Raw genomic sequence first — 22422 nt, 5'->3', positions numbered from 1 at the left:
CGTCAATTCAATGCCGCTCGTGGCCCTGTCCCGCCTTGCCCGGCGCTGTTTGCCTGCCTTCTGTCCATGTGTGCTCAGAGCATGTGTGGAAAGGCCCCTCTTGCGGCCCACCATGGCCCAGTCTTCAGAGTGCGAGTGAGGCGGGGCAAAAAATACCCCTCCAACCCTCCAAGCTTGACGCTTCTCCTTGTCCGCCAATAACCACCTGCTCATGCAAGCATGAGAGGCTGAGAGGGCAATAGCCCTCCGCCCACCACTTTGGTTGAGCTCATCTTTGTAAGTTTGAGGCGTATCAAGAAGCAATCTTTGGACACAGAGTCATTCGTACATCTGACATTATGAACACTTATTATGTTCTTAGACTGCCAGCTGATGAAGGCACTGCCCACCTACTTGAGGTACCTACCTAGGTACCTAGGTAGGTAGGTTATGTCCTTGAGCTGTCTACATCGTCCAGTACAGAGTAGCTGTGGCCAGAAGCTGAAACAAAGCTCCCCATGCCACACGCAGGTGTGGCTGGTGTGGCGTAGAGCTGCTTACACAATCAAGCTCAAGGTCCAGTCAGCTCTCCTCAACCCCAAGCAGCCTCATCCCAGTCACCAGCTTGAGCCTCAAAATACAACTTTCAACCAGAGCCAGCGTACAAATCATGGACACGGCCACATCTTTTTAGATAATCCTAATGACTCATACTGTACATATACATCTAGCCGTAATTACATTTCCATTTCTCTCTTCTTTCCCGCCTCAACTCTGCAACACTCACGTCCATCTGCTAGTGTTAAAGCTCTACACAGGCATGACTCACACCGATACCTAGGTAGATCCCAGGATCCTCGAGTACGCATCTTCGACTTCGCCCGCCAACTCCAACAGCGACACAATCACAATCTGATGAGTCAAATTGGGAAGCCTATCGCGATGCAACCCGATCCACTCCAGCGGTGGCGTCGCCTCGCCCATATCGCGCAGCTGCGGCGTCTCAATCACCGGTGGTTCGAGCGCCAGGTAGTCGTACTTGGACTGGGGGACATTGACTTCGGCTGTTATCTTTTGCTGCTCACCCTCGGTTTCGGGCACGCCCGTGATTTTGACTGCCGTCATCGGTAGCTGTCGACCCCATGTTTGCTCCAGCGATTTGGAGTGGTTGGCCCACATCCCGCGGATGTAGCTGATGCGAGAGTAATTCCACCCCACCTCTACTTTGCCCTCAAAGGCGCTTTTGAATATGTAGTCGATATGGTTGCTGCTTGGTTTCTGCCAGGTCTCCATCACGGCTTCGACGCGGGGGACCTTAAGAATGGTACCGCCGCGGGACCCTGTAGCTCTTTGAACTACATCTTCCACTGTCATCTCGTTGAGCATCTTCGGCGCCTCGGCGTCTCGAACCCCTGCCAGACCAATCCGTAGTTGACCAAGAGTCATTCGTAGAATGCTGTGTATTTTGCGTTGTTCAATACTGGCTGCAAATCGGGCATACGCGTTGAGAGCCTCCATCTTGAATACTTGATGATCGGAAAAGGTACTAGGGAAAACGCCCAGGTTCAACGCCTTCAGAGTCACCACCACATCAGTATCAAGAGAGATTGGTGATTTGGACAGCGTATCATCCACCGGAAGCTTTGGCACTGCTGGAGGCATCTGCAATATCGTGCGTGAGCTGATAGATTTGCGCTTCATAAACTTTTCAATCTCTCGCACTGACGACTCGAAGTTCTCTCTCCTCTCTTCAATGAGTTTCTGCAAAGCTTGATAAAGCGCAACAGTCTGTGCTATTGATGTTGTAGTCCCAAACACCTGCACGGCTTCGCCGTCGAAGATCGCAACCAGTCGGTCCCCATTTCTGTCACCGCCATCTCGGACATTGTACATCAGGAACTCGAGAGATGTAATGTCTGCTACCAAAAATGCCTGGTAGTCAAATGCTGCCTTGACGCGCAATGCATTAAATGCCAGTGATGCTTGCACAAGTGGCGTCTCGTTGAGAGCTTCCTCCCGCTGTGGCCACTGGATCGATGATCGCAGTCTAAAGTCTTGTAAGGCCACGAAGCCACTCAGACGGCCAGTACAATCTACCCCAACCTTTCTGAAGCCCAGACAAAGGTTCTGCTCCCAGTCGGACGTTTTCTTGGACGACACCCAGAACTCATTGATCTGAAATACTGACTTGCCAATCGACTGCCCCAGGTCCACGCAGACGTCAAGCGCTGCGATGGATATTGTTGCTGTCCAGGGGAACGCAGCTGTTGCGGCAACCTCTTGATACCGTTGTACCAAGTGGGCCTGAGAGGTTTCTGTTGGCATCTTGGGGACCTGCACCGCGGACTTTTGTCGTAGCTCCTCTGGATACCAGATTTCACGAAACAGCAGAAAATCTTGTACTTGCTTTGCATTGACTGAGACTTTCATTGGGCTGACATTTAGAATGGCTGATACACCACTTGTGCCGCTGAAATGCTTGCTGTTCATGAAAGATATGGCGACCGAATCAAGCTCGAAGCTGGCCGTAGAATCCCGAGAGTAGACATGCTGCACTGATGCTTGGGGCTTGGCAATCACACCTGATATGGCAAAAAAATTGCCTTGTTCTTGGGAAGTAACGGTAATGAGCGTAAAGTATATACTGTCAAAACAAGCTGTAGCGGACACCCTAGCTATGGGCTGACAGCTTAGTGAAAACTCTTGTCGGCAGATTCGCAGGCCTAGATTAAGCCTCAAGCGTCCAAGTACGGCACTTGGATCGGCGGTAAGAAAGTTATCTTCATCTCCAGATTTGGTCTGCTTCAGCTCCGGTCGTTCCAACTGTTCTGGTTTCTGCTCCGTACCAGCATTAGCATCGTTGTGGCTGACAACTTTCTTTACTGAAGACAAAATGTCGAGAACCAATGGAACAACCGAGGGATACAGGATATTGCTTGACGCGTTGATTTTAATTTCTCCGTAAAGAGACGGATCCTCTTTGCCATTATCGCGATACTCCGCCTTCCATGCCAAGCCCGGACTGCGTAATACAGCCCCTGAGCCTGAATCATCTGCACTGAACTGGCCGTATTTGCCTGCGAGGGATGGCTGACTATACTTTGATTCCGGCACAGCACTGGCAGCATTCCTTTTGGTTGATACATACACAACAGCACCTGCAAAGTCTGCGTCAACAAGCAACTTTTCCAGTCTTTTGTTTCCGAACATGCGACGTTGCCCTTGTCGTGTGGGTGTCAAGTCTTCCGTCTTTTTAGACGCTAGGGATTCGACAGCTGCTGGGCCTTCAATCGTCCATTGTGAGGAAGCCGCTTGTGCGTTTTTCATGGACAATGAAATAGATTGTATGAGGTTTGCAGCGGGCACAATGAATCCTGAAGTCAATCGAAGATCAAGTGAGTCACCCACGGCCTGAAATGCCATACGGCGGGCATCCGCGGTTGATACATACGCCACGTTGAACATGACTTCGGGCAAAAGAGCAGAATGTAGAGATCGGATAGTCTTGTCCTGACCAGGGGGAACGGTCTGCAGGAGGAAATCCTCAATTGTCAGTCTTGCAGATTTTCGAGTCCGGGTGCCAAACTCGATCAATTTTATCGACAAGACTAGATCCTCCTTGGTATAGTCTGGATCAACAGTTCCATCTGCCACGTCCCAGCAGAAACAAATATTTCGCAGCTCAAAGCGGTATGTAATGGAAGATAGAACAGACTCGAAAATATCTGTTTCTTCTCCCCAATCTTGTTCCTCGTCGTTGATTCTAATCTTTGGTCTGGATTGCCTCAGCTTGCGAAGATATTCCAGTTCACGGGACGTGTCCAGATCTCTAATCTTGGATCCCATATAGCCAACAACATCAACAATGGTCGAAACAGTTTCCGGGGAAAGGTTCAGAGTTAAGTCATCGTTGCGGAAGTGTAAAGACCAGTCTTCCCTTCCATCATCATCGCGCTGAGAGCTTGCAGAGATATTGATGCCAGTTGTCAGATTGCCGCAGGACCGTAGCGAATTCTCTTTTCCACGACGGATGTCAAGACTAATTTGGCGCAAGTTGACATATAAATCAGGGTACTTGAGAGGTGAGGAATTTGGATCTTGTTGGTTTGAGGCCTGCAGAGTGACTTTTTCTAACGCAAATAAGATCTGGGCCATGGGTTCTTCCACGGTCTTGAGATGCGTCCTGGCCAAAATCCGTAGTCCAGCCAAAGCAAAGTGAATATTATAGACTAAGTTGGGAGTCGATGTAGGCAATGAAGAAGCGTTTTTGGCCTCCAACTCTCTTTGCGTGCCAAATGTCTCACCTACGTGCCCTTGGATTATTTTGACTTGTTGCTGCGCTTCCTCTATAGCTCCAGATATCTGAGGTCGATTCAGTGCGGCTAGTAAGCTGTATATAGCCGATGCGTCCAGGCGAATGACTTCCATAGATGCTAACACACTTATAAGATTTTCTGTCGATTGCATATTACTCGTGATTCGTCCATTTGCCGGTGGAATCTCTAGCAAGGAAATGCTCCGCGGCTCATTCTTCACATTGATTTGCATCTCGTGAGAGTTCTCCTTGATATCAAAATCGAAAACGATGTCCTTTCCAAAGTTGGCAGCGCATGATGCTCTCGCCACAGACCCAGTAATTTTATATGTTAAGGACTGTAACAGCGGAATGTTGATGATATATCCATCCAGGAACATGGCAACATTGAGCACAAAGGTGGAAATGCGCTGCTTGATCTTATCGCGCTTCTTCTGACCTTCTGGAGACGATGGAATGAGCTCTTTAAGCCTATAGACTTGAGCCGCTTCATCCCTGATGAGCAAGTCTAGCACTTCTAAAAGACCGATGGGGTCGTCCTTGACCCGTAAAGCCAAATTTGGAGAACTCGCCGATACTTTGACGACATGGGCGTCAATATCTGTTGTTTTGTGAAGTTCATGCGCAATGAATACGCTTGGCTTCTGGATTTGCAAAACACCAAGAATTTTCCCATGGCTTTGCAGCTTCGACGTAACCGCGTTGGAGGTTAGCATGACATTTGCAACACTCAGCTCTTCACCCGCGTGGCATAGGAGTATTGACGTTTTAAGTCCATCACCGATGGATTTGGCTGTCAAGTTGACAGTTTCTGCCTCCATGGACCCTTTCACAACTTCAAACACTACATGATATGCCGCGGATGACTGGGCAATTTTTCGTTTTGGTTGCTTGTTCGACATGGTCTTCTCTGATGGCTGTGGCTGAGCCTTGGTGTAAAGGCGCAAGACATCATCCGCCAATTCGCAAAGCTCCCAGTTCAAATGAATCGCAGCCTCTGCGCAACAAAGATTTAAAATCGTCAACGAGCCATCAAAGTCTTTCATTTCGGAAAGAACATCCCGTTGACCTGGCGGTCGTCTATCCACTCTTAAAGCAATGTCGAGAAATCCAATGTTGTTCTGCTTGGGGCCAGGATCTAACACAAACTGAAGCTCATCCAATCGACAGGCTCCAAGGAGAGGGTACTCTTGTGATGGCTCTTCTTTATCATCGATGGCCTTCCCAAATATTTTCTTCATCAAAACGGCATTCCTGGGATCATGTAAATCCCAGGATCGCCATTTCTGAAATGAAGAGACAACACGGTCGGCAACATCTGGGTGTGCCTCTGGAGGGTTGTCTCTGCACCTATCGATTAGCTCCCTCCTCTGGTTTTGACTCAAGGTTGCCCATATTTGTCGCAGTCGCATCATCAGTTTCCATGAATCAGCTGTCCTCATGTGCTCATGGGTAGATCGAAGCACCGCAGAGGGCCGAATGAGGAACGACGGGTCATTCGTGGCATGACCATCCTCTAACAGCTGGGAGACCAAGTACTTGATTCGGTTGTCGTTGCGAGAGGCGGTTTCGGATAAAAGATTGCCCAATTCAGAGGCGATGCTGCCTGTACGGTGAATCAATGACGCCAGATATTCGACCTTGCCAGACGCTGTGCTGCCTACAATGGAACCAATGTCGGCATCGAAGTAGGTAATGTCCTTTGCGCCAAGTGACACACTAACATCATCGATATTGACCATGATCGCTGCCTGGGGTGTTTCAATCGAAGACAGCCGTTCGGACGCCGATATCTCTGCAGATTTTAAACGGAAATGAAGTGAAGTTCGAGAAGTCACATTATCTCCGGTACGGTCCTTAACAGTGCGAGTAATTAGCAATGTTTTGGATATCCGAATGTCATACTGGTCTTGCTCTTCTTGGGAGGCGTCTGGTGAGTCCAGCATAGATGAGTCTAGGAATCGAATATTCGCTTTTGGCAATTTGACCAAGATATCCTGCATGGAGCCTGTGATGTGTCTCTGCTTCTTTTCAGAAAAGATGTCCCCAATGGTGCTGGTTTGGAGTGAATCGAGAATGTCATCGGGCTCACTTGGTTGAAAGGCTGACAAAAGAGAGTTGACGTAGCGCACGGCTTCTGGGCTGATAAAGGCGGTAATACCAGTGGTAAATTCAATCATGGTGCTTGCTTGTGCGTGATCATCGCTGAGGTTGTTTGGATCTAAATCATCAAGAGAACCGCCCGTCCCAAAAAAGTCGTCGTCGGCCTCGTCTTCGAGCTCCTCAAAGGTTGCCTCGCGACCATCTGGACGGACGCTTTCCAGCGGAAAGTGTGGAGCAAAGTATTGACTGGAGAATGCAACAGATGAGTGCTCGGTATGTTCCTTTTGCTGCCAGTCTTGAATTGGCTGTTGAATGGCGGCAAGCCGCAGGCCTTGGGATAGGATACTTCCTCTCTGTTCTGGTACGCGCCTCTCCTTTTCTGTGCCGCTGGGCTGAGTGGACAGTGCGGCCTGTCTTGATCTGGCACGACTACGCAGTTCAGTCCTTGTACTACGAAGACTGGTATGACTTGAGCTGGAGGATAAAAAGGAGCTTTGCCGTCGCAAACGACCGGAAAAGCGAGACGTCCCGATACTTCGATAGGATGCGTTGTCATCAACATCATCCGCTTCTGTGAGAGGGAAAGCTGGCGGCGGCACGCATTGTGCTGGGGGATCAAACGGCTCCGGCACAAAGTCTGGGTCGACTGGCTTTCGGAGGAGAAAAGGCGTCCTTCCTGTGCGTTGATCCTCCCGCCGTATCAAGTCTTGCTGCATCTTCAGCTCTCGCTGGAAGTGAAACTTGCGCCCAATAGAAGCCACTTGAACATCTGTCTTCAAGTAAGCCGCAGTGTCTACTGGGTGGTTACGTCGAGAAGTATGCCTTGACGCAGATTCCGCATTCACACAAGAAATTTCGATATTGGGTATGCCGATGTTCGCACGCTTCGAATAGTGAGTGCCGCCCCAGTCATTGCTTCGTACTTGGATAGATCCTGTAGACAGAAGAAAGGCTGCCTCATCCACATGTAACCACAAGCGAACCGAAGCAACGTCCACTCTCACAAAAGTGACATCGTGAAAGACAAGAGAAGAGTATGGAACAAGGGCATTCTCAACATCGTCGAACATAAATCCAAACGCCACACCGCCTTTGGCCAATGAAGTCAGGAAGTCGGCGGTGCATTCGCCATCCACCATTCCGACTGAAACATCCCAATTGCACAAATACGTGGGTTCGGAAGGAGGTAGGCCGAACGTACGGTGGCCAAAAACACGAACTCCGTCAACGAAAAGCTGCGTGTCGGTGTAGGAAGAGTTTGGGCTACCGGGTGAGAGGGCTGGATATCCCAACGACAGGCTAAGCGGACTCAGCAGGAGCTCCAAGTCCATATAGTAATTCGTGAATCGAAGATCAACGGATAAGTTAGCCAGCTCGCATTGCACATAACGGCTGGCAGAATACAGATTAACAGGCAGCAAAATGCGCGGGTCATCGACTCTGACAGACAAGATGACATCGAGGTCGTTTGACTTTTTGTTTGGAGGTCGGTGTAGAGCGTCAGTGTTGGATTTTTGAGGCTCGAGTTGAAGGTGTGCTTGGTATTCGTCAAGCGTCCGGAAGTGGACAAAGTCCCCGAAATAGTTTTCCTTCAACAGTATTACATATCTTATGATGAATCCGTAGAGATATGCATATGGAGATTGTCCATGGACGTTTAATATCAGAGTATCTGTGTTTGCAACTGATGTAGTGGCATTATATTCGTAGCTACCGGTTACAGCAAGACTCTCCCCATGGCCAAGCTCATTGGAGCTTAAAAAGGCAGCTTGGGTGTTAGACTGGGGGGTGTGTAGTTTCAAATCAAAAGTGTCGGCACGAATGTCAAACGGAATAGAATTCCTGCTTGGTCTGAACTTGTCAAGGGGTATCGATGTTTCCGCTTTTAAAATTGGGCTAGATAAAATTAAATAGGTGTTGTCGTCATGCGCGGTGGCTTTGTCGATGATATTTTCGTCATTAACATTAAGATATAATTGCAAGTTGTTCAGGTTTAATTTCAAGTGGTATATGTACGGCGTAAATACGAGATATTCGGATGGAGGGCCACTGGCCCAGTCGTCGACCAAGTCGGTTAAAAGGAAGATGTGATCCCGTAGGAGATAAAGCTTCATGTCGTCGCAGGTTATATTGAAGGACCAGTTGCGTAGGGTGTTCCATGTCAGAGGGTTAGACAGGTCACAAGAAACGCGCTGTGGCCCCGATTTCCACATCAAGTCGTGGTTGACACTGCTTCTCAGCTCGGTGCTCGGCAGGTCAATGTCCAAACGATTCTGGTAGCCCGTTGAGCGTCCTAGCATATCCATCGAATAGGACACCGTGGAATTCGACGGAACCTTGATCTCTAGCCAACCGGCAGGTCGGGCTGGTTGAGCATCCCCCTTGCTGCTCTTTTTGTTCCGATTGCGTCTCTTCTTGCCAGTAACGCCCTGTCGCCCGATTGGAGGTTCTTTTCCAAACCAACGCCAATTCTTGGACTCCTCTCTAGTGGGGATTCTTAGAGTCACGGCGTCTTCTAGTTCAACAAAAAGGTTGAACTGTGTTGCGACCCTCCACGAACCGGGAGCCAATGGCACAGCAGCCGTGCTATTCTTACACAGCGTTGGATAAAAGACTCGCTGTAAGTCTGCTCTTTGTCGATCAGCCCAAGGGCCGTAATTGACTGTTCCACCTTTGACTGACAAGGACATTCCCCACGCCGGAGGCTCAGTTCCGTTAATGCTCGTGTGGAAACTCGAGCTGCTGTGTCTGCGAGCGTTGGCGGTGACTTTGGATACGGAATCCCAATAAACCGTGAGCGCAGCTGAAGGAGAGTCAAGAATTGTATTGACAGCACCATATTCGACAGAAGACCACCTTGACTTATCATCTTGATACCTATCGTCCAGATACCTTGATAAGCCTTGCCAGTGACCTGAGCCAGGTATTTGAGACACACCTGTGCCCATTGCGGCTCTTGAATCGGCGGAAAAAGATTCTACAGAGCGACGAAAATATGGTACCATATTTCGAAGAGAGTTGAAGACTTTCCGCCAACGATTTCGGAAGAAGGATCGTTGTGCGGGTGTTTCCAAGCTCGAGGTGTCCTCTCGTCGCCTGGTGGCTCGGGCCACCTGGTCCTCTTTGAATTCATCGTTCTCTCGCATTTCGATGACGGGGTGGTCAAATTCTATTTTGAAAAGTTGACGGTACGGATCAACCGTATTCGTATGCCCTGCGTCTACAATTGTCGAAGCCGAGTTCGCCTTCAAGACTAGGATTGCCTTGGTATTGTCATTGCCAACGACCAGGGCAGGTTTCTGAAATTCCACGTGAATCGGGAGCAGCTGAAGCATTGGTGGTAGGGAATTGCTGGCGTCATTCCCATCTGCAGTCTCACTGGGGCTCTGGGAAGCGGTAGATGAGCGCTCCGGGGGCGAGGACGGAGGAGGCTGGTTGGCTTTCTCCGAAAGTTGTGCTTGGGCTGTTGCATCGACCGCGAGCTTATTCTTCTCTGCGGAGCCATTTTGGTAGCCCCTTCGAGCCGTAAGGGCAACTTCTTCCGTTGCGTTAGAAATGCCGCTGGATTTCGAGGCGGAAGGGTCGTCATTGAGCAAGCCATTGAGAAGGTCATTGTATGCCGGGCTCCGGTTATACACAAACCACTCTACACCGACCAGTCTGGCATGGATGCGACACGGCAAATTAGAATTCTTTTGGCTGTCCGATACCGAAGAACCATCAGAGCAATTAGAGAGGTTTATGTCGGCGTCTCGTACTCGGCGTAGCCAATATCTCCAAGTGATGTCTCCGTGCTGGACGAGGAAAGTTTCGTTGGATCCGTGGTAGCGTAAGCCGGTGAAGAATATGCGGCCTCCGAGAAGAGAGATTTGGATCGCTTTGATGTCAATATAGACTCTGTATGTGTGCCATGTATATGTGCGAATGGCATACGACACGGCGGAAGCAAAGAGTCGGTTGAAGTAAAGCAGGAAGAAGACGGTTAGCAGGCCGCAAATGATGAAGAAGACGAGAAACTCGCTGGAAAGGGGACGACTGGTTAGTTATGCAGCTTTCGAGAAAGTCAAAGGACGTATTAGCGCAGCGTACAAATTGAAGCCCAGGCGAGCATCTCGAGCCTCCAGCATCACGTCGACGGGCGTCATTGTATCGCGTCGGAGGTCGCTTTGACAGCCCTCCTGGCCGGAGTGAACTCAACAAACATGTCCAGAGAGAACAGCAGGGGCAGCGACGCGCATTGGATGAGAACTTGAGAGTCGGTGATTGGAAGCCCCCGTCGCGACAGGTAATTGGGACCTATTGCTTCCTGGTGGACGTTCAATGTTGTGACATGGCGCGACAATGGATTGGCACAAGTCGTTGAGCTGTGAATTGTGAATGCATAATATTGCATGTGCAGCTAATTAAGCTGCAGCTTGTCTGTCCAGGTGGGCCCAGTCCAGATGTTTTCGCAAGGCACCCAACACTAGACAACCAGACGAAACATTGAAGCAGGTCAATACTACAGTGCTTCGTAAGTACTCCGTACATACTACATGTACCGGACTAGCCGCTAATGGGTTATTTTAGTGGCCCGCCTGTCGTTTGCCCGCCTGTGCAAATGGTCAATATAGCAGCCCCATCTCTCTATGCCGGCCTGTGACAGCTTGGTCGTGAATAGCCAACCAGCGCGAAGCCAATGCTCCATCCATCCACCGACTATGCACGTCTACGTCGTCACACACGCGGCTTCGCAGCTTCGTCCTCTCAAGTGCTCCATGTCCTTTGTCCACCGTCGCCATTCACGCCCTCCGTACCAAAACCGCCGTCATCGCGCCGGTCAGCCAGTATCGGTTGCTTTTGCCGGAATATTTTCCGCGCTTCCAGCCCTACATGGTCGCAGTGCTTGCTCATTAGCCTCGACGTGTTTTACCTTCTTTCCTTGCTCAGTCATGACCTAGCTTTTCTGCGGCTTCACAAGCTACGTCTCGGCAGCCGTTTCCGTTGCCGCCATGTCTGTTACTACGGCTAGCATCGCCTCTGATGGAGGCACAGGAGCCAAATTTACATATGCTACCACGGTGGTCGCCGGCGTTGCCTCGTTTGCAGCAACGTTACTCTCCGTCGTGTATGTTTTGTCCCAGATGATGCAAAAACGCACACATGCCGTGTCAAGCTGACAGTCCCGGTCCCTTAGCTCAATATGGCTTCAGGCAAAAAACTACCGGAAGCCCCTGCTTCAGCGCTACGTTGTTCGAATCCTGCTCATGGTTCCCATCTATTCGATTGCGTCTTTCACAAGCATGGTGTCGCTTACCGCGGCTGCATTTATCGACCCTGTCCGAGACATATACGAAGCCTTCACCATTTACACTTTCTTCCAGCTCCTCATCAACTACCTGGGCGGAGAAAGAGCCTTGATTATTATGGCGCATGGTCGTGCCCCCGTCCAGCACCTCTGGCCGATGAACCACATTCTACGCAAAGTTGACATATCAGATCCGCATACATTTCTGTCCATCAAACGGGGAATCCTGCAATATGCGTGGCTCAAGCCCATTCTAGCCATTGCAGCCATCGTCATGAAAGCGACGGGCACCTATCAAGAGGGATACATTGGTGCCAAGTCTGGTTACTTTTGGAGTGGAATCATCTACAATATCAGCGTGACTGTGAGCTTGTACTCGCTTGGTTTGTTCTGGGTCTGCATGCACCGTGACTTGACACCTTTCCGCCCTGTCCCAAAGTTCCTCTGCATCAAACTCATCATTTTTGCGTCGTACTGGCAAGGCTTCTTCTTGTCCATTCTCGTTTGGCTCGGCGCTATTCCAGACAACGTCCAGGGATATACGAGGGACAATCTTGCCGCTGCTATCCAAGATGCACTGATTTGTGTGGAGATGCCGGCGTTTGCAGTAGCCCACTGGTACGCCTTCTCATGGCATGACTTCGCCGATAACAATATCCTATCTGCGCGCATGCCCTTGCACCACGCGCTCAAGGACTCCTTTGGCGTCAAGGATCTCATTGAGGACTCCAAGGAGACATTCCGGGGCAATAACTACGGCTACCGGGCATTCGACTCTGGAGACAAGGTCATGGCCCATGAAGACTCCCAGTCACGCCTCGCAAGGATCGACGCGGGCATGAGATATGAGCGTGGAGGGAAAGCAAAATACTGGTTGCCCAGACCAGGCGAAGTCAGCGCCACCTCTCCGCTGCTCGGCGGGCCCAGTTCAAGTAGAACTGGTGATACATTATTTGAACAGCAGCATGGGACCTTTGATGAGCCCGAGTTGGATGAGGATGAAGAGCACTTGTATAATTCTGCAAGACAGTTGAAATACGGCGATTGGAATGTGCGTACATGCTTCATCCTCACATGGTAGAGCAAGCTAACAAATTCCAGTACCCGGTCATCACAGCCAGCGAGCCACTGGCTGAGCGATACCGATCGTCGATGAGCAGCCACAACGGTACATCACCAGCCTGGTCAACCAGGTCAGCACGACCACCACCGCCACAAGCAGCAACCTCGAGTTCAGGTTCATCCCGACAATCATCATCCCAGCAAATAGAAGAGCCACAGCCTGTAGTCGTCGTCAAAAAGAAGAAGAAGACGAAGAAAGCAGTGAAGCATCCGGAACCAGATCCAGCAGGCCTGGGTCTCGGAAAAGGCGCTCCTGCCCATTCCCCTGATCCCACAAGCACAACTGAAGCAAGTGCAAGTGTGCAGAAACCTGAACCGGAAGAAGCTGGACAAAGGGGAGATTCAGCAGCCACGGATGAGGGACAGCAAACGCATAGATACCACGTGGATGGTAGCGACGAGTTTCGTAACGTGTGGGAATAAGCGATCTAGATTGCATCTTGCCTCATGTACATGTTCGGGGTGTATACTAAGATGCTTCTGCATAGCGAGGAGTTTTGATAAATTGCCATGACAATTGGTTTCAATTGTGTCAATTGGGCTTATGCCACGGCCATGTGTCATTTTCTGTTGTCTGCGCAAATATTTTCTCCCTGTACTTGCTCTGCTCACCACGCCACGTTGAAATGGGCTATCATCTGGGGCAGGAATCTTCACCCACTTCCCGAGTCTTTGCCCAGCATGTCCGTCATATTCATGTATGTCGCGATAGACGAATACCTTTCGCGAGATAAGTATTGCCTCCAGTCCCCCACCATGTTTGTGACGTCTTCTGAGACCGTTCCCCTACCAGGATCTCACAAAATGTTCATCGATGCTCCTATGCCTGAGCTCTCAACCCACCTGCGCAATGCCAGTCTCGCGTCTTCAGGATCTCTTTCCCCCATGGTAGGCGGCAAATCCCCCGTCGTCCAATTCAGCGGCTCTGGGCCCAACTTAAACTCCAACGACCCGCCAGACCGAAACACTTGCTCCCGATCCACCCAGCTCTGATTATACGCTGTCTTGTTCAGCGTCACCTTGCGCACGTAAATGGCGTCTCCCCACCGGTGCTTGTAATGCGGAGCTTCCTCGCCGCGTTGCCGCCGAGGTGGATGGTCAGGTCTGCGAACCCAGGCGATCCGATGAGGAACAAGGGCGTGCCCGTCATGGGATACAGGCTGATCATGTTCCCTGCGTCGCTGTTTCCCGGCAGTCCATCCGGCTTCGGGACGTAGTACGACTTGGCGATGTGCCTGCTTCGCCTGACGGCCAGGTCCTGGCGGCCCGCGTAGTGGTACAGGTAGGGGGTTGTGAAGCTCGGCTCGTTGCCCGGGTTGAAGATGGTGTTTCCAAACGGCCTGTTGCCCGGGTACGCGCCTGGCTCAAAGGTCTTTTCCAGCCGCTGGACGAAGCGTTCGGGCCCGCCCATGTACTCTATCACGGTGCGCAGGTCGTGGTGCGCGTTGAAGGAGCACTCCCACGGCAGCGCCTGGTAGTAGGCGTCGCGCCAGTAGCAGCCGCCGCATGAGAGGGTATCCTGGGGCAGGAAGCCGCTGGTATTGCGGGGGGGCGAGGAAGCTAGTGAAGTTGAGGGCCGTCATGTTTGTGTTCCAGTGGTTGCGCCAGTTGCGCGAGCGGTTGAGGTTCGCGGCGAAGGTGTCCTTGCCGAGACCGGCGGCCACGACGGCGAGGGAGAAGTCGTTCATCGAACTGAAGGACTTGTTGTTAGGATATTACGACTTCAACAAGAGGGGATCTTGATGGGGTAACTACTATTTCGACGGCCCGGCTGATGGATCGCCCAAACCTGGGTGTGATGTAGCCGAGTTGGCTGTAATCAGGTAGGGCGCCTTTGCTCTCGGCCGTGCTGCCGGTTGGATCTCTGAGATCATGGTTGTTTAGGGGCTCGGTATTTGCATTCTTGAGGAGCGCCTTGTAGGCATCTTCCCAGTTGATGCCTCGGTCGGGCGATGTGCCAGCTACCCCCTTGACGTACGCGTCGGCGAGGACGTTGTCCGCATTCGTGCCGCCTTGCACGGCGCCATTGGAGAAGGATGAGCGGCCGTCTGGAAGCCAGCCCGTGTGACGATACGTGTCAATCAGAGAGCGTATGAATTCCGCGTAGTAATCTTCCTGGAGAATATGGAAGAGCGCCGTGGTACACCTGTGCTGTTGAACGTGTGAGCGAATCCACGAGACGGCAACGACAATCGGGATACAGAGCTCACAGTGTCCCAGAGGGTAAAGATGTCGTCGTCATACGGCTCGCTGCTGTTCCACCCGGGATTCTCGCCAGTCTTTCTCGTCGGCAGCAGGTACATGAAATACATGGCCGTATACAACTGCGTCAGCTTGGTGACGTTGGTGTCTGGGGTGGTGATCCTTCCCAAGCCGTTGACGTTCCACTCGTCTCGTGTCTTCTTTCCAAGTTCCCAGCCGTCTGACCCCTGGGGGAATCCCCTCGTCGACATTACCGCACGCTTGGTCCGTGGAGATGAAGGACACGCCGACGCGAGAGACGACGCTGGTGTGGTTGAAGGTGAATAAGGCGCCGAGACGGGCGGTGTCGGACTGGTATGATGCAGATTTGTTGGAGAGTTCGACAATATGGTCGGTAGTCTTGTCCTTTCCCAGAAACTTCTTGTATGTGAAAGGACGGTTGAAGTGGCCGCAAAAGTAGACGGTCCAGGGAGCAGCTCTGTTCCAACCCTGAGATGTGACGGTGTTAGTTGGTTGGCGTACGGATCCCCGACGATGCGTACGTTGTCATAGGCTCCCCAGCCCATGTATTTCAGGTCTGTATTTCCTTTTTTGGTCGAGACTATGCTAATGTTTCCCGCCACAAAATGCTGCTCCAGACCCTGGCCTCTATATGACGACAAGACATGCGATGCATCGACGAGCACGTTCTTTGGCGCCGTCGTGTCGGGAAACCCGTACCGGTATAGACCGGCCTTTCTGGACGCATAAAGCTCGACGAAGGTGCCGGAGCCCAAAGTCGGCCTGTAGTATCTCACCTCGGTCAAGTCCTTTTCAGCGCGTGTATCATTCATGGCGTCGCTCAAAGGGTTCGTGACGGCCCCGACAACCGGCATCTGTGACACCACGCCGTACTTCGGCGCGCCGCCGGTGCCGCATTCATGGAGCATACTGAACCTGTGAAATTACCGGCGGGCTGGTATCCAGAGTAAGAGTCGCTGCCGGTGTATAGATCCGGTCCGAGTTTCACCATGCCGAATGGCCACGAGGCTCCTGGGAATGTGTTGCCGCCTCCGGTTGACCCGGTCTGGAGTTTCCATTAGACAAAAGCTCTTGGCTTAACTTGAGGAACAACTTACGTCCGCCAAGGCATATTTTGCCAAGTTAGCTGCACCTGCGACTGTAGTGACTGCATATAACAGCCACCAGATGGCCACGTACGGAGTATGTCATGGCGCCGTTCTACCGCGAAGCAAACCCCGCAACATACGAGCACATGAGGCAGTATTTACTATTTACTTCGCGTGACCAAAACTTGCGACAGGCGTCGACTATCCTTGGCCAATTCGTCATTTGCCGGGGGCTATCAGCACGAATGGTCAGCGCACGTGGGGGCCGGTAATGTAGCTGGACAGGAAGTAGAAATTGGAGACGCCAAGTTCGGAGGAGAATAAGGTAGATTCGACGGTATGTAAACCACGTGAATAAATAGTTGCGTTGGAATCGGCTCCAAGGGGGGGGGGGGTTTACATCCATGCGATGGATGGCGATGCCTTGCAGGTGTGATGAACGAATTCATCCTGAGCGCAACTAGGTCAGAGTTTTTGATTCACTTTTCAGTCCTTGGGCCCGGATTGCATAGGCGTACTCAAACTGATCTAATTACCTTGGCCACTAAGAGTTGCTTGTCTGGCCACTTCATTTCCGAGTACGACTGAAAACGAAGGATGTCTCTGGATAGCAAAAGTTTTCATCGACTAAGCAGCGATACTCAGAGGACGCCGATGCAACTGCAAATCGAGCCAAACACCTACGAATCAGTTGAGGATCTATTCCGTACTGGGGTATTTGCTCCCGCGACATGACAAAGTACATGCCGTCTATATATAGTTGGTGGTGTCGGAGAAACACCATGGACAGCACGGGGAGGCATAACGAAATATGTCTATCAAAGCTGTATTCACGCGCCCCAGGTACCTAGTACGCGCTCAACTGCGAGAATGCGGGTAGCTGCTCCGGTACCACTACCTGCCGCAGCGGCGGGAAGATTTGCACAATCTTGGGTACACCGGCCAATCAAAATACAACATTCACCTGTGCAATTTATTTCTAACTTATCTGGGATCCTTAGGGTCTCAATCCGGGCTGCTGAAACCATAAATGGAGTTGGAGGAACAAGGATGCCGCACCGGAAATGACAATATGAACTGTACATGCATTCCTGGCAGGGTATTGCGTGCAGACCATAGAGTTGCTCTGTGGAGTGTAGAGCTTGTTACTTGTAAGGATGCGTGAATACTCACGAGGACTGTATAAGACGTAAGAGAAGGCCATGTAGAGAGAGCAGTAAAAGCATCAATTCCAGGTTGATGGTCAACACGTCACGCACGACAATCACTTGTAAAATCAGCTTTATATCATCATGAGGTCTCGAAGTAGAGAATATATGCAACACAGATGACTGTCCCTCCTGGCATTTCAATATATGCCAGTGACACTGAGGCAAGGCATTAGGGGAAATCAATTGCCAGGTACAGCCAAGCCGGATAGACTCCAACCTTGTGTATTCATGGCGTTGTTTCGAGTCGTTTCCAAGTTATCGAAACAAAAGACACGCCTGAAGATAATCCACATATACGTAGTGATAAGTGCGGTGGAAGTGAGAGATTTCGTAGTAGATGGGGGGCTGGGGGGTCGTCTAATAGCGCAAGAGATGTTCTAGTTATGAAGTCTAAAGCACTTAATATAACCTGCAACATGTAACAGAGCTTTAAGAGTCGAGTATGAACGCTAAGCATATAGTCGGAAGAAAGCATCTACAATCCAACCCCTGTAAGTTTAGCTATGAGTGACCTAACAAGGAAGTAAGTGGGGTTTATTTACAGGGACTTTTCTGCTAACAGAAGCTCTTTTTATTTATATTAATGGCTGTTAACTATAATATAGGTTAAATAATAGGGGAGTAGTAGGTCTTGTAAGAGTAACCTTTATTAATAAGAGATTTTATCGCGTTATTAGGTACTTTAAACCCCTATATACTCTCTTGTAACGGTGGCTTAGGTTCTAAGGCACAGTAGGTCTGTTTCTTAGAAAGTAAGTTAGGTTAAATGCTATAAAGTAGCTTTTAAGTAGTATTATAATAAGGCCGTTAAGAGTATAACTCTTAATAGTAAAACTATTACTTAGATTAATTAATAGAGAACTAAACTATCTACTATAACGAAATACCCCCTCCTTAAGTACTTATTTATCTCTCTATTATAAACTTATAATTACCCTAATTATTTGTTTATTTATTAATCCCTAACTTATAGTAATTAATAAGTAATCTAATAATTACTTAGCTTATAGTAATTAATAGGTAATCCATTAATCACTTTATAATCACGTGACCTGGCACGTGACGTCTTAGTTCTCCCCTATTATAGCTTTGCCTTCCCTAGTATAGCCTAGTCCTTCCCGCGTTTAGTAACGTTCGTAATATTATACCTCTCCCTTATTAGTCTTATCCTTAAGGCTATTAAAGTAGGCCGTTTAAGGTCCTAGGGTAACTTCTTTCTTTTATTATTATATGCTATTATACCCGCTAATCGTGTTATTAAGTAAAAGTTAAAGGCTTTTAAGGTATTAGTTCTTTATTATAACGATCTTTTAGCAGCTATTCTTACGAGTTCTTTTCTTTTAACTATACCGTTTTATTTCGCTTATAAGAGCTATAGTATTCTTAAATATTAAGTTTCTTCTTTTAACTTCTCTTAATATACGAAGTGTATTCGTTTAAACTTATTACAGTGTAACGTTTAAAGAGTGTCTCTTACTTAATTACGAAATATTACGTCTTAATATATTAAGTTAAAGCGTAAGCTAAAAGAGGTAAAAGAGAAGGTTCTTTGTCTTTAAAAATAAAAGAAATTATAGTTTAAGAAAATAATACGTGTGGTTACGCGTAGTATTAATAACGTTAAAGAGTTAAAACGTGTGGAATATAAGAAAGTAAAATAGCTTTAAAAGACTATAGGGGTCCTTTTTACTTCTTCTAAGAATCTAGATTCTATTTTAGTTCGTTCCTTAAATGCTAAATTTAATATTAAGTTATTAAATAATACTTAAGAGATTAATTAAAATGCGTTTTTTAGGAATGAAACTATTTAAGTAACGTTAAGTAATTCGTAAGGTTTTTAGCTGGTTTTTAAGTGTTTTTAAAGTTTAAATATCCCTTTTATTTAACGAGATAATAGTAATTCTTTATATTTTCCCGTGCTTTAAGTATTCGTTTAACTTTATATTCATTAGTATCTTCTATTATAATATTTATAGCAATTATAAATTTATCTAGTGCTTTCTCTAGTAGTAATATATGAAATATAGGATAGATTCTTATTCTATCTAGTAATAATAGTTTATAGTTGGTATTTAAGATTTTCCGTTTAATAAGAAATAGTCTAATCTTCTTTTAGTTAAGTTTATTATTAGGTTATTTAGTTTTAATGTTTTTATAAATAAGGTATACTTTATATCTCTTCTCTAGGATTAGCGCTAGTAATCTCTTTTTATCCGCGTAGTATTTTATTTAGTTTTATAAAAATATTTATTTCTATTATAAGTGTTTTTATATTTCTATTATTATTATTATATACGCTATAGCTATTAATGCGTTTACATTTTATACTACGTGTATCTTAATAATAGGGTTAAATCTATAGTTTACCCTAAACGGTAACATCTTTATATTATTAATCTTAAAGCTATTATAAGCTTATTATACTAATAGTAACTATTTTACCTAATTATTCTATTAATAGTTAATATAGCTTTATAAATATTATTTGAGTATTTAGTTTAAGATTTCTATTTATTTATCTAATTATAGGTGGAATACCGTTAATAAGCTTTATTTAATCTTTATAGTTTCTATAAGGCATTTCTAAAAGTTTAAGGTAAATAATTTATTATAATCTAATATAAGCTTTATTAGTAATCTATATTATATAATAACTATTTTAAAGAATATATACGCTAAGTCCTTAGTATTACTTGATTCCTTATATAGAATATAATAGGCGTATTTTATGAGTTTATCTACAATAACTAGAATGCTATTATAAGCTACTCCTATTATAGGTTCTTTTAACTTTAATAGTTTAACAATAAAGTCTATTATAATAGTTTACTATACTCTTTTAGGTAGTAATATTAGTTGTAATTCTCCGTATAGTGCGTGTCGCGCTAATTTTACTTTATTACACGTGTTACATTTCTTAATAACTTCTTATACTATTTTTCTGCTTTCTAGGAAGTTATACGATCTTCTTAGCCTATTAATCGTTTTCCCTACACCCTAATATTCGTGTAATAGGTGCTCGTATATTTCCTTAATAAGCTATTCTTAAAGTATATTAGGAATATACTACCATTTATTATATAAGAAGGTCTTACCTTTCTTAAATAAATGCGTTTTCGTTTCTTAATTATTCAAATAACTATTATTATTAATGTATAATGTAATTTAATATATCTATATTTTATTTAGCTTAACTTACTAGGTTATATTAATTTCTTAGGTGCCTAATATAAGGTTCTTATTCTTAATAGCGCGTAGTAAGGGTGTATTACTTACTTACTTATTCGATTTTAAGTTCTCTTTTTAGCTAAGCGCGTTTACTCTTTCGTTTTTAAATCCTTTATAGTATATAATTTTAAAGTTATAATCTATAAGGGTTTTATACTATTTAATCTATCGTTTATTTAAATCCTTTATAATTAAAAACGATATAAGATTCTTATAGTTAATATAAACCTTAATTTAATGCTTTACTTTTATAAGATAATGTCTTTATTCTTTAAAGCACTTAATAATAGCTATAAGTTCTTTATTATAAATTCTATAATTAAGTTTAGGTTTATAGAGTTTCTTTAAGAAGAATGTAATTAAGTGTAATCTTTCTTAATTATCTCGTTATTTAAGCTATTCGCCTAGTATAAAGTCTAAGGCGTTCGTTTTAAGCTTATAAGGTTTATTTTAATTAAGTGCTTTTAATATAGGTTTTAACGTAACTAAATCTTTTATCTTTTAGAATACTATAACTTCTAGTTCGTTCTATTAAAAGCTAACTTCTTTCTTTATTAGGTTTATAAGAGGTTATAAAATATCTTTATATTCGCTTAAAAACTTATAGTAGAAGTTTATAAATACTATAAATTCTTTAACTTCTTTTAGATTCTTTAATATAGGCTATTTCTTAATGGTTTTAATCTTATTTAAGCTTATTTATATTTCTTTATATATAAGCACGTACCCTAGAAAGTGCATAGTATTCTAGTAGAACTAGTATTTTAAGGCTTTAACTAAGAGTTTATTATTCTATAGAGTTTATAGTACCTTATATACATGTTATTTGTATTTCTTAAGGGTATTTAAATAAATAAGAATATTATTAAGGTATATAACTATAAATACTTCTAGTTGTTTTCATAAGATTATATTAATTATTCTTTAAAAGGTTACTAGTACGTTAGTAAGCCTAAAAGGCATTACTAAATATTCGTAGTATTCTCTGCTAGTTTAAAATGCTATTATTTACTCGTAGCCTTCTTTTATTCGTATAAGGTTATAGGCTCCTTTTAAGTTAAGTGTAGTAAACCATTTAGCTTTTTTAACTTTATCTCTAATTTCCATTATAAGCGGTAATAGGTATTAATTCTTAATTATAATCTTATTTAAGTGTTAGTAATTAATGTATAGTTATAGTTTCCCGTTCTTCTTTAATACTTATAGGATTAGGTATTCTATTAGGGACTTTAATAGTCTTATATATCCCTTTTATAATATATTCTTTAAATACTCCTTAAGCGCCTTATCTTACTTAAGGTTCTAAGAATAAATCTTATTAAACGTTAGTTTAATACCAGGCTAAAGTTTAATCTTATAGTCTTAGCGTAAATACTCTAATAGTCCTATTTTTAGCTCTCTATTAAATAGCTTATTATACTTTAAGTATTTCTTAAGAATCTTCATTATCTTAGCTTTTAGCTCTTTAGCAATTACATATATTCCTAGAGGCCTATTATAGTTTAAATAAGGTGCTCTTTATAGGCTACTCTTAGCTTTATAATCGTATTCTAGTAAATCCTATTAAAGTTAGCTAGTTCTTTAATTAACTCGTAGATTACTCGCTTATAACTAGGGTATCCTTAATATAATATCGTGTTTTAAGATTATTATAATATTTAGTATAACTTAGTATTTTATATCTTATATATTAACTAAAAGCTGCGTAACTTTTATGTTAACTACTTCTTAGCTATACTTTACTATAGTTTCTTTTATAGTTATAAGTTAATAAAGCTTATCTTTAGGTGTTTAAGGCAATTATAATCTATTAACGAGATTTAGCGAGATAAAATTTCCTTATACTTTATTATTAATTATTACTTA

At 45.6% G+C, this 22422-nt stretch overlaps 3 protein-coding genes across 3 annotated transcripts; 1 reads left to right on the top strand and 2 right to left on the bottom strand.

The window, feature by feature from the left end:
- Positions 1-634: 634 nt before the first annotated feature.
- CSF1_3 (fermentation associated protein) lies at positions 635-10689 on the bottom strand. The gene is made up of 2 exons (XM_066122125.1): positions 10487-10689; positions 635-10417 (listed from the first exon to the last, which is right to left on the bottom strand). Exons 1-2 carry the CDS (start codon positions 10540-10542, stop codon positions 817-819), a joined length of 9657 nt encoding a protein of 3218 aa, XP_065972751.1. The 5' UTR covers positions 10543-10689; the 3' UTR covers positions 635-816.
- Positions 10690-13316: 2627 nt separating this feature from the next.
- Positions 13317-13799, top strand: J3458_020587 (uncharacterized protein; the record flags this gene model as incomplete). The annotated part of the gene is made up of 1 exon (XM_066122124.1): positions 13317-13799. One exon carries the CDS (start codon positions 13317-13319, stop codon positions 13797-13799), a length of 483 nt encoding a protein of 160 aa, XP_065972750.1.
- Positions 13337-15937, bottom strand: J3458_020586 (uncharacterized protein; the record flags this gene model as incomplete). Its single annotated transcript, XM_066122123.1, has 3 exons — positions 13337-14325; positions 14562-14957; positions 15017-15937. 3 exons carry the CDS (start codon positions 15935-15937, stop codon positions 13822-13824), a joined length of 1821 nt encoding a protein of 606 aa, XP_065972749.1. The 3' UTR covers positions 13337-13821.
- Positions 15938-22422: the final 6485 nt, after the last annotated feature.

Source organism: Metarhizium acridum (assembly GCF_019434415.1).
Source record: "Metarhizium acridum strain ARSEF 324 chromosome Unknown scaffold_574, whole genome shotgun sequence".
Taxonomy (NCBI): Eukaryota; Fungi; Ascomycota; class Sordariomycetes; order Hypocreales; family Clavicipitaceae; genus Metarhizium; species Metarhizium acridum.
This window is presented reverse-complemented; position numbering and strand designations above follow the sequence as displayed.

Bases quoted from the DNA above. Each gene is read 5' to 3' on its own strand.
- CSF1_3 (XM_066122125.1), bottom strand. From the start codon at position 10,542: ATGACGCCCGTCGACGTGATGCTGGAGGCTCGAGATGCTCGCCTGGGC. The intron at 10,418-10,486 runs GTACGCTGCGCT...TCCCCTTTCCAG, and splicing joins GCTCGCCTGGGCTTCAATTT to CGAGTTTCTCGTCTTCTTCA.